Consider the following 12,695-nt stretch of genomic DNA (forward strand, 5'->3'; position numbering starts at 1 on the left):
TAATCATGTCCCGATAGCTAAGCTGCCCCAGTACAAGCTACAACATTGGCATCTACCACAACAGTGTAACTAATTGGCCAGGAATGCCTTCTCTATGAATTGTAGGACAAATCCAATTCAAAGAATCAGCACTCCATCAGTCTACACTGAGCAGTGCGGTGATAGAAGTTGCTGTCCATTCAGCAGAAGGTACTTTTCAGTTGTAGGCAATAAGGTGAAACAAAACTTACTCCAACAGATAAATCAAAGAAAAAGGTTTAGTAAGAAAACTTCATTACTCCATCACTTAAGGTCTCACCCTGGACCATTCCAAGCTCTCCCAGAATTCCCAACAGGTTCTTATTTATACTGAGTTAACTGGTCAGCTGATCATCACATCATTTTGTCATTGGTTATATAGGTTACTAGGTCAGCTGACCCTTACAGCTTGTTACCATTGGTCACACTACAACAAATCCAATGTTATTATTGGTTACATTCTAACACCATCAACAGTGCTATCAAGCAGCAAATTCTCTGCAATAACCTGGTTGCCAATACTTGGTTCTGCCAGGGTCGCTCAGCTCCTGACCTCACCAGGGATTTAGGCCGGGATTTTGCGCTCCCATTCGTAGTGGGCGAGCATGGTGACCAGAGCACAAAATATCGCGAGGGGCCCAAAATGGGATTTATCCCGGTGAGATTTCCCACTAAGATTGCTCCCCACCCTCTCCACCTCCACCAATGACATAACTGGAATCCTGACGGACAACTTTGGGAAGCTTATTACCACAAATTTATTAGACCTCTGCATCTGATAATCCTGCCTGTTATATAATCCGTTCATGTTGGCGTGAGAGTGACATGAATTATCTGGTTTCCATGCCAAGCACCTGTTAAGCAGAACCTACCAGAGGAGTGCAGGTGAGTGCACTGGAGGGGTGTTCTGGGGGGTAATGGGGGGAGATGGTGTTTTATTTTTAAATTTTTGTATTTGAAGGAAACTTTATAACCTAAGTTGCTGCCAGAATGAATCAGTCAGGGGTAACGTTACTTCTGAAGCCAGTGTCACGCCCGAAGACCAGAACCTTCACTTTTATTTCCGCTATCAGCCAAATGACGCGGTGGAGAAAGCCACTAATGGAGTTGACAGCTTCCATGCCATTTTTCCCTCCTGTTGCGCCACTCAGCAGAAAAATGGGAAAAGTCCGCCCTTGGTCCAAATATAGATAAAAAGGACTGAATTCAAGAGGTGAGCTGAGAGTGACTGCCTTTGGGATCAAGGCAATATTCGACTGAGTGTGTAGCAACAAGGAGCCTGAAAGAAGTGAAGTCAATGAGAATCAGTGAGGAGATTCCCTAATGGTTGGATTGTGCTTGTTGGAACTCAAACATTTCACTCCCAGGACATTGTCGCAGGAGTTCCCCAGGACAGTGTCCAAGGTCCAATCATCTTCAGCTGCCTTATGAATAAATGTCCCACCATCACACATTCAGATGTGGATATATTGGCTGATGATTACATGCTATTCAGATGCTGGAGCAACCACTCATGGATAATATTCAGGCTCGAGTGAATAAATGGCAAGTAATATTTGTGCCACATAAGTGCCAGGCATATTCCCTTCAGTGACAGTAATGCTGTCACTAAATCCCCTACCATCAGCATCCTGGCTGTTACCATTGACCAGAATCTTAATTGGACCAGCCTAGAAGTATAGTAGCAACATCTCTGGGTCAGAGGCTGCAAGTAGCTCACCTCCTGACTCCCAGAGCCTGTCCATTATCTACAAGGTACAAGTCAGAGATGAGCTAATATTTTCCACTTGCCGGGATGAATGCAACTCCAACAACATTCAAGAAGCCCAACATCATTCAGGACAAAGCAGCATTTGATTGGCAACCCTTCTGCCATCTTAAACATTCACTTCCTTCACCACCAGCGCACATGATGAACTGAGGCAGTTTACAAAGCCTATTTTCTCAGCACCATCCAAATCCACAACCTCTACCATCGAGAAGAACAAGGGCACCAGATGCATTGGAACACCAGCATCTGCAAGTTTCCCCTCCAAGTCACACACTATCCCTACTTGGAACTATATCCTTTGTCCTCCATTGTCATTGGGCCAAAATCCTGGAACTGCCTCCCTAACATCACTGTGAGTGCACCCAAACTACAAGCAGCAGTTCAAGAAGGTAGCCCAACCCTAACTTCACAATGGCGATCAGAATTGGGCAATAAATGCTAGTCTTGCCAGCAATGGCCAGATCAATCTTATTTTATTCATTTATGGGACATGGGTGTCACTGGCTGGCCAGCATTTATTGCCTATCCCTAGTTGCCTGAGGGCAGTTGAGAGTCAACCACATAGATGGCCTACTCCTGCTCCTATTTCTGATGTTCTTATGTTCTTAGCCTCCTTCACTGGCCATTTGATGGCTTATCCTTCTTGTAGCATCTTTCTTCCTTAATGGAATATATCTTTGTCCAGAATTATGAAATATCTGCTCAATTATCTACCACTGTTTCACTGCTGGCTTACCTTTTAGTCTTTTTTTTCCCATTCCACCTCAGTCAATCCTGTCTTTGTAGCCCTGGAACTGTCTTTATTTAACTTTAAGTCACAAGTTTCAGGCCAAAATTTCTCATCTTGAAACTGAATGTGAAATTATATTAAGTTATGATCACTCTTGCTTTCATCCATTACTATGAAGTAATAGATTAACCCTGTGTTATTACACATAACCAGGTCCAATAAACCTGTTGTCTGGTTGGTTCCAGAACGTATTGTTCAAAGAAACTGGTCCGATTCATCCAACCTACATGAAGATTAAAATCTCCCATAAGTATGGCAGCACTTTTCTTACAAGTCCCAGTCTATCAGAGTGATACTCTGTCCTACAGTGTAGTTAAAGTTGGCAGCCCATGAAACCACTCCCACCTGTAATTTTTTTTCCCCTTTGCCATAACTGTCTCCACGCAAACTGCTTCTACATTCTGATGCTCCAAATCAAGATCTTTCTGTATGACTGTACAGATCTCACCCTTTACTAAGTGAACTGCCGCACCTCCTGTTCCTTTCTTCCTACCCTTTCAAAATGTCAGGTACCCTTGAACTTTCAGGAACCAGCTGTGCTTACTTTGCAACCATGTCTCTGTTATGATTAGACTCACTTATTTCGACTTGTGCTCTGAATTTATCTATTTTGTTACAAATGCTGTATGCATTCTGATAAAGAGCCTTTAATTCTGACATTTTACCATTTTTTCCCTGCCCTGACTTTGTCTGCTGTTACCATCTCATGTTTTTGCATGTTCTGTCCTTTCTTGTCACATCTGGTTATCATAGCCCACACCGTTACCCTGCAACTATTTCCTTGTCCTTTCTCTTTAACTCATGTGAAGCCTCCTCCCACTCTGTAGTTTAATGCCTTTTCCACAGCCCTAGTTATATGAGTCATCGAATCATAGAATCCCTACAGTGAAGAAGGAGGTCATTCGGCCCATCGAATCTGCACCAATCACAATCCCACCCAGGCCCTATTCATGTAGCCCCACATATTTACCCTGCTAGTCCCCCTGACTAGGGTTAACTTAACATGGCCAATCAACCTATCACACTGATCTTTGGACTGTGGGTGGAACCTGGAGCACCCAGAGGAAACCCACACAGACACAGGGAGAATGTGCAAAATCCACACAGACAGTGACCCGAGGCCAGAACTGAACCCGGGTTCCTGGCGCTATGAAGCAATAGTGCTGTGCCACCATTCTGTCAATACATGGGTCCCAGTGTGATTCTGATGAAGACCATACCACACAGGGACTGGCGCCAGTGCCCATTTCTTTCACAGCAGTCTTTCAGCCATGCATTTCCTCTCTAATCTTGTCAATTTGCTCGTGGCCCAGTTGTTGACCAAGAGATTACCATCTTTGTGGTCAGTCTTTTTTAAAATTTAACCTCACAAATGGCCAAATCCCACAGCCCAAAACTCTCAAATCTACCAATGTCATTATTTCCTTGTGGGTTTAAGAACTTTCCCTCCAGCTCCAGGTTCTTTACCATCCCTAAGTAGATGTCCATAACCCTGGCATTGGATAGGCAACATTGCCTTTGGTACTTGATTCTTGGCTGCAGAGAACAATATCCATCCCTCAACTATACTGTCCTCTATTGCAATTATATTTGCTTTAACTGCCCCCAGTTAAGTGTCTCCTTGCCCCACAGTGCCCTTTTTGTTCAATTTTGATGCCATCCTTCACTTCCTTAGTTGGCCTTTTGATGGCTTATCCAGCTTGTAGCATCTTTCTTCCTCAATCTTTGTTGTGAATTATATCATAAAACTGTTTCTTTTTGCAACATCAGTGTTTGCAGTCTATTTCAGTATGGGTCAATCATTCCATCCCAGGCCCATTAAAACAAATTAGCCAGTATTCATTCTGAGGACAGGAAAAGAGATTTTCTTCATACCTGCAATTCTGAAATGATATGATGGTGAGGGGAAACAGCAGCTCAGGAGTGCAACAATCAAATCTACAAATGTGTCTTTCATATCATAGAATCATAGAACCCTACGGTGCAGAACGAGGCCATTCGGCCCATCGAGTCTACACTGACCACAATCCCAGGCCCTGTCCCCACTAATCCATTTACCATAGCTAACCCTATGACACTAAGCGGCAATTTAGCTTGCCAATCCACATTTTTGGAAGTGGGGGCACCCAGAGGAAACCCACGCATATAAACTTATTTGAACGTTTCTAATCTTCCTAAAGTTAGGCTGAAACACTTAATGAGATACTTCTAGTTAAGGCCGGATAGGAATCATTAAGCTACTTTATTTTGTAGATTGAAAGTTAATATACTGCTCAGAGACATCATCAAATATCAACTTGATTCAACTAACAATTTCACCAGAGCAAGAAAAATAATAAGTCTGCAGCACTGCCCCTCTTAATACGGTTTAATTAACTTTTCCTGGTCAGTCCTCTGATGCTAATCAGTTCTAACCTTGACTGGATGAGGTTCTCTATCATTAGATCACGTTTCTTTCCTGGATCTAGCTACCAGACAGATAACCCCAAAAGTCCTCACACATAGGGCGGGGTTTTACGACCTCGCTCAAGCAAGACCAGAATTCCAGCCCGAGGACATTACTGTTATCCGCCCTTGGCCTGCTCTGATTCCATAATGAGTGGGCTGGTGGAATTCCAGCGATAGTGCAGAATTTTCCTGTCGCACCCGCCATAAGACGGGACGGGACTGGAAAATTTTGTTGTGGACCCTACACAACAAAACCAGAAAAATGCTGGAAAATCTCAGCAGATCTGACAGCCTCTGTGGAGAGAAATTGGAGCCAACGGTTCAAGTCTAGATGACCCTTCATCAGAGCTTCATCAATGCAAAGGCCCATTGACTTCGAGCGGGAATTTCCGGTTTTGGAGTGAGCCCGGTTGGAAAATCCCATCCACGTAATCAGTCCTTTTGACTCTTTCTCTATCAGGGATTTTCAAGTGGACTTGTCCATGAATCACAAAAAGTTTGTTTGCAGATGCAGGTAATTAAGAAGGCAAAAGAAATTTTGTCCTTTATTGCTAAAGGGATGGAGTTTAAAATCAGGGAGGATATGTTGCAGCTGTCTAAGGTGCTGGTGAGGTCACACCGAGAATACTGTGTACAGTTTTGCTCTCCTTACTTGACAAATGATAAATTGGCACTGGACGGGGTGCAGAAGAGACTCACCAAGTTGATTCCGGAGTTGAGAGAGTTGGCTTATGAGGAAAGACTGAGTAGACTGGGACTATACGCACTGGAATTCAGAAGAACGAGGGGAGATCTTATTAAGATTATGAAGGGAATAGACAAGATAGAAGCAGGGAAGTTGTTTCCACTAGCAGGTGAAACTAGACCTAGAGGGTATGGCCTCAAAATAAGGGGGAGTAGATTTAGGACTGAGTTGAGGAGGAACATCTTCACACAAAGGGTTGTGAATCTGTGGAATTACCTGCCCAGTGAAGCAGTTGAGGCTACTTCATTCAATGTTTTTAAGGCAAGGATAGATACATTTTTAAAAAGTAGAGGAATTAAAGGTTATGTTTAGCGGAGCTGAGTCCACAAAAAGATCAGCCATGATCTTATTGAATGGCGGAGTAGGCTCAAGGAGTCAGACGGCTGACTCCTGCTCCTAGTTCTAATGCTCTTATGCTCTTAAAAAAAAAGCTGCCATTTCCCCTCATCACCCTATTGTTTTTCGAATTGTAGGTATGAGGATAATCTCTCTTCCTGTCCTCGGAATGAATACTGGTTAATTTGGTCTAATGGGCCTGGGATGGAATAATTGACCCAAATTGAAATAGACTGTGAACTCTGATGTTCCAAAAAGAGGTTCGTCTGGCTTCAATACATATTTTCAAAGTCTGCAGTCTTTGGCTTTTGCTTTTTCAAGTGAACAAAAATGTTCAAAAATAACTTGTTCTCAAATCATTTTGCTGATTGAAACAAACAGACCAAAAATCCTAATGCACGTTAATCATGAACCTTGAAAAAGGTTCATAAATGTCTTCTCAACATAGACTATCTGCCTTATTAATCCTCCACCATCTGTTATTATACGCGAGACGTTCTAATAATAATTGTTTTTAATGATGGTTATTAATTCAGTTTATTTAATTTCAGATTTGTGATTCAATCTGCAGACAGCTGCAAAATACTTTTAATCCGCTGCTGTTATGTATGATGATGGCAGTAAAATGGAAACCTTGTGAATGGTAGTTAGAAGCTGAGATGGAACGACAGGATGGCTGGATTTTACAGGGAACCAGACCAAAATGTATCCCCAATGAAATATAGAAATCTCAGGGTCATTCCTCTAAAAGGTTCTGAACTGCAAGTAATCTTACACTGGTGCAGGATACAAACAAATTGAACTTTACAAAAGAGGAGAAGGTTGGAAGTAGATTAGAAAGGTGAAAGATTTCTCATCTCACCTGCCACGAGCACTGTAATGGGCGGGACTTTACACGGACACTAGCAAGGCCTTTGACAAGATACCATATGATAGGATGTTGCATAAGGTTAAATCTCATGGATCCAAGATGAGGTATCTAAATGGATACATTGAGAGGAGCCAGAGGGTAATTGTAGAGGATTGTTTTTCAAACTGGAGGCCTGTGACCAGTGGTGTGCCTTGGGGATCAGTGCTGGTCCACTGTTATTTGTCATTTATATTCATGATTTGGATAAGAATATAGGAGGCATGGTTAGTAAGTTTGCAAATGACACCAAGATTGGTGCCATAGTGGACAGTGAAGAAAGTTATCTCCAATTGCAACGGGATCTTGACCAATTGTGCCAGTGGGCTGACGAATGGCAGATGGAGTTTAATTTAGATAAATGCAAGGTAATGCATTTTGGTAGAGTGAAGCAGGGCAGGACTTACTCAGTTAATGGGAGGGCACTGGGGAGAGTTACAGAACAAAGAGATCTAGAATTACATGTTCATAGCTCCTTGAAAGTAGTGTCACAGGTGGACAGAGTGGTGAAGAAGGATTCGGCATGCTTGGTTTCATTGGTCAGAACACTGAATATAGGAGTTGGGGCATCTTGTTGAAGTTGTACAAGACATTGGTAAGGCCACACTTGAAATACTGTGTGCAGTTCTGGTCATCCTATTATAGAAAGGGTATTAATAAACTAGAAAGAGTGCAGAGAAGATTTAGTAGTATACGACCTGGACTAGATGATTTGAGTTATAAGGAGAGGTTGGATAGACTGGAACTTTTTTCTCTGGAGCGTAGGAGGCTGAGGGGTGATCTTGCAGAGGTCTATAAAGTAATGAGGGGCATAGATAAGGTAGATAGTCAATATCTTTTTCCAAAGTTGGGGAGTCTAAAACTAGAGGGCATACGTTTAAGGTGAGAGGGGAGAGACACAAAAGTGTCCAGAGGGGCAATTTTTTTCACAGAGAGGGTGGTGAGTATCTGGAACAAGCTGCCAGAGATGGTAGTAGAGGTGGGTACAATTTTGTCTCTTAAAAAGCATTTAGACAGTTACATGGGTAAGAAGGGTATGGTGGGATATGGACCAAATGTGAGCAATTGGGATTAATTTAGGGGCTTAAAAAGAAAGGGTGGCATGGACAAGTTGGGCCGAAGGGCCTCTTTCCCAGCTGTAAATCTCTATGACTCTATGATAGAAAATTTGGCGATTGAGCTCAGGTGGGAATTTCCAGTCTTGGATGCGGCTGGAACATCTCTGCTACTTGGCTAAACTGTTGATGGGGAGCTCTGGAGCAAGTTAACATGGGGAATGGTGTTAGCTGCTTTAAGGTGAGGCTTCCATCATTGTCTCAGAAGGAAGTCATGCCTTAGAGAGCTGCCACTCAACTGGATTGATGAACAATGGACGCTTTGGCAACCGCTGGGACAGCTGCCAGTCCCATTGTACTGAGGAGCCCAGGTAAGTCTGAAATTGGGTGCCCCAGCAAGGGTGTTAAGGGAGGAACGAGTTGGGGGGATTGAGTTAATGAGGCGAGGAGGTAAGTTCTGAATGGGGGAGAGGAGGAAATGACCAGAGCTGGGTTCCTTCAATGGGTCAGGACGCTCGCAAAGGAGGTTCCCTCTGTGCCTTGTTCAACACCAGCCTGGCTTCCAATCTGTCCACAGCAGGTAAAATATTGGCATCAGCAAGGTGATGGCCTCAAGTGGCCATTAGTTGGCCACTTAAAGGCTTCAATACGTCCAAGGGCAGATGGGCTATCCAATGCTCACCACGCACCCCCCACCCTCGCCCTCGCTCCCTCCCACCTCCCCCCCCCGAAATATTCAGACAGGTAAGGGATGGTAGGTAGGTGGTGGGAAGGTCATAGAAACATTGGGTAGAATTCTCCGGCTGCACTGATCTAAAAGCCAGAAATTCCCACCTGAATATCAATGGGCCTCCGCAACCCGCCCACTGCGATTGCAGTGGCAGGCAGGGTGGGAGAATTCTGTCCATAGAATCTCCAGTGCAGAAGGAGGCCATTTGGTCCATCGAGCCTGCACTAACAGCAATCCCACCCAGGTCCTATCCCCGTAACCCCACATATTTACCCTCTTAGCCCCCCCTGACACTAAGGGGCAATTTAGCATGGCCAATCATCCGAACCCACACACCTTTGGACTGTGGGAGAAAACCAGAGCACCTGGAGGAAACCCACACAGACAAGGGGAGTACGTGCAAACTTCACACAGCCAGTGACCCAAGACCAGAATCGAACCAGGGTCCCTGACGCTCTAAGGCAGCAGGGCTAACCACTGTGTCGCTCACCACCAATCTGGCAGATTTTACCCTTCCCCACTTGCTTTGCCTTCAAACTGACTGGCATGGGGACATAACATCCAGCCCTTTTTAACTGAAGGCTGAGGTCACTGTGGTAAATAAACTACAGAATTATTCTATCAGGTGGTTCAGACAAAAACAGGAAAAGAGTAAATTTTGCACTGCTAAATCAAGTCAGTAGAGGAACATAATGCAGTTCACAATATAAAAAATATCATATTAATGACACTTGGAATGGGTACCTGTCACAAGGAAACTACATGTGCCAGCACCAGCCTCATTTATTATGCTGCAGTTGTAAACTCCATAGCTGTCCTTGGAAAGATTGTCCACTCTGATCTGCGTGTAATCCTGTGACTCAAATCGTCCCGTCAGTAAAATCTTATTGCCCAGCTTCCACTCAAAGGTTAGCACACGGGTTGGGTAAGCTTTCAACACTCTGCATGTCATGGTAATGCTCCTGCCTTGACCCTGACGAATCTCCAGAAATGTAGGCTCCACACTCGGTGGGTCTGCAAAATGGAAAAAAACATACCAACATCAACATCAGTGTTCATTTCCTGATAAATTTTCTTAATGCTAAACAAAAGATTGGCACAAAAACTTGGCATCGTTTACGTTTTTCATTTCCAAAAGCAGTGAAGGAATTAATGGAGCCTATTAACTACAATTAAGATTTGCAAAGTAAATTTAGTTGATCAAGCAATGAGCTTGAAAACAAAGAAACAGTTTTGTAGCATCTTCTCACACCTTTCAGTAACATCTCAATATATCTTAGAGATTTTTTTAAAATTATGATTTATTATTGCCACAAGTAGGCTTACATTAACACTGCAATGAAGTTACTGTGAAAATCCCCTAGTCTCCACACTCCAGTGCCTGTTCGGATACACTGAGAGAGAATTTATGACCTCATGCACCAATGCACCTAACCAGCACATCTTTCAGACTGTGGGAAGAAACTAGAGCACCTGGAGAAAACCCACGCAGATATGAGGAAAATGTTCAGACTCCACACAGACAGTGGTGACCCAACCTGAGAATTGAACCTATATTCCTGGCGCTGTGAGACAGCAGTGCTAACCACTGCACCACTGAGCTATCAGGCCAGAATTCGCTGAAAGTAATCATGGCATCTGGACAAGCAATGCTGCCATTACTGTGTAAATTGGCCAGGAAGTTGTGTTGAGGCAGAGATACCGCAAGAAATGCAAATTGCCATGTTTTTAGCTTCTTAGGAAATTTGCACTGATCAACATCAGCTTCTCGAAAATGGTGCTTCACCTAACCTTCCCATGACCGGTGGCACAGTGGTTAGCACTGCTGTCTCACAGCACCAGGGATCCGAGAAATAGCCTGGGCCTCTGGATTACAAGTCCAGTGAGATTAACACTATGCTAGCATCTCCCCCCCACCTCCCGCCCCCAGTGTACATCCTATTTAATTTAAGGTCCCTCGCTGTTTATTTTTCAGTCATTCATATTTGACGATCCTCATTTCCCATATCATTATTATAATCATGGTCTCCTGCCTTGAATCTACATCCTGATTTTCTGCTACACCTACCCAAGCTTGTCCCCTCCACCAACACCCCACCTCCCGCCCAACACACACCCCTCTTTGTTTAGCTTAAAGCCCTCTTATTTACGGTTTTCCCAACAAGAACATTTTTTTCTGCATCTACTCTGTGCAAAGCCCCTCCTGTTTTTGAATACCTCTGTCAAATCTCATTTCAAATTCCTTTCCTTCAAAGAGAATAGTCCTTTGCCATGATTACTTCCAGACTTTACTAATTCTCTCCTGGTTGGCCTCCCATCCAACATAAGCTTGAGCTCAATGAAAATTTAGCTGCCTGCATTGTAACCCAAACCAAGTCTCAAAACACCAAACGATGACCAGATCATCTGTTTTTGGTTATGGTGATGAAAGGGGAAATGCTGTCCAAACATCAGGAGAAGTCTCTGCTCTTTGTTAAAATAGTCTAGGGCATCCTTTGCCTTACCCAAGTGGACAAGTGGGCCTCAGTTTAATGTCTCACTGGAACAACAGTGCCTCTGACAATGCAGCACTCCTTCAGACAAGATTTTGTACTCCAGTCCTGGGGTCACGCTTGAACTCACAATCTTCTGATTCAGAGATGAGGCTGTCAGCAACTTAGTCACATTGGCAAACAGATTTTCATAGAATCCCTACAGTGCAGAAGGAGGCCATTTGCCCATTGGTGCATGGACCACAATCCCATCCAGACCCTATTCCCATAAACCCACACATCTACCCTGCTAATTCCCCCTATCACTAGGGTCAATTTAGCATGGCCAATCAACCTGACTCTTTGGAGTGTGGGAGGAAAATGGAGCACCCGGAGGAAACCCACACAGACAAGGGGAGAACTTGCAGACTCCACACAGACAGTGACCCAAGGAATTGAACCCGGGTCCTTGGCGTTGTGAAGGAGCAATGGTAACCACTGTGCCACCATGCCGCCCATACTTTGTTGTAAATGGTCATTTGTTATAACTGAAAAATGGATCACATCTGATCCAGTACGTTGTGGGTCAATTTTGATTCCTCTAATAAAAACTGAGCCTTGATTCAGCCTATTTTCTTTTTGTGCAGGCTTTGAAAACAAATCAAAAGCATGAAAGAGGGGATTTCAATCTAAAACTTCACTGCAAAGCACACCAACCATTCCAGCACAGAGGACATTGTTGCCTGAATCTTTAACAATCCCAGTGAACAAACACTTGCTATCAGCTCTTCAACAGGATAGAGTGAATTGCACTAAGTGACTTCAAGATTTTAAAATTAATATTATTACAAACATAAATCTGTTGTAAAACATTATTAATATATTATTGTTCTGTTATGGCACATAATAGAAGAATAAATAATAAATTGCAGTCATGTCATTGAAATTAATCTTTCCCTTCAGCAGTGTAAATAATTCACAATTGATGCTGACTGCAGTGTTCTTTTGAAATAAAAAGCTGTATTGAATATATGTGTGTAAACAGTTAAGTGACTTTGTGTCGAAGGTAAAGGTCACAAGCATTTCAAGGTAGTCAGATTATTGATAGGCGCAAACACAATAAGTCATTTGTTTATATTTCTTCAATTCAATTTTGAAAACTACCTGCTCCCACAGACAGACAATACGATTTCTGATAATTCTTTTTGGTATCAAAATAAAATGGTCAAACATTAACGATAATGGCATTAACGTGAAACATCTGGGCCAGAATTCCGGCAGGATTCACCAATCTCACTGCTAGTGCCTCCCTGCCCGCGGGATTCCCGTTGGGCGCCATCAATGGGAATTCCCATCGACAGTGACGGGACCAGAGAATCCCGCAGTCAGCAAACAACGCGCCACCTCCCGCTGGTGGGAAACGT

General features: G+C 43.5%; 1 protein-coding gene across 2 annotated transcripts in view; it reads right to left on the bottom strand.

Moving 5' to 3' along the window:
• Positions 1-12,695, bottom strand: part of mdga2a (MAM domain containing glycosylphosphatidylinositol anchor 2a) — a 769,467-nt gene that overhangs the window by 239,469 nt on the left and 517,303 nt on the right. For both annotated transcript variants that reach the window (XM_080202474.1, XM_080202475.1), the window contains exon 9: positions 9,545-9,814. In XM_080202474.1, coding sequence (XP_080058600.1) covers positions 9,545-9,814 — 270 coding nt within the window. The remainder of the gene's footprint in view (positions 1-9,544; positions 9,815-12,695) is intronic.

The sequence above is a fragment of the Carcharhinus amblyrhynchos genome, chromosome 14, assembly GCF_965287045.1.
Source record: "Carcharhinus amblyrhynchos chromosome 14, sCarAmb.v2.hapA, whole genome shotgun sequence".
NCBI lineage: Eukaryota > Metazoa > Chordata > Chondrichthyes > Carcharhiniformes > Carcharhinidae > Carcharhinus > Carcharhinus amblyrhynchos.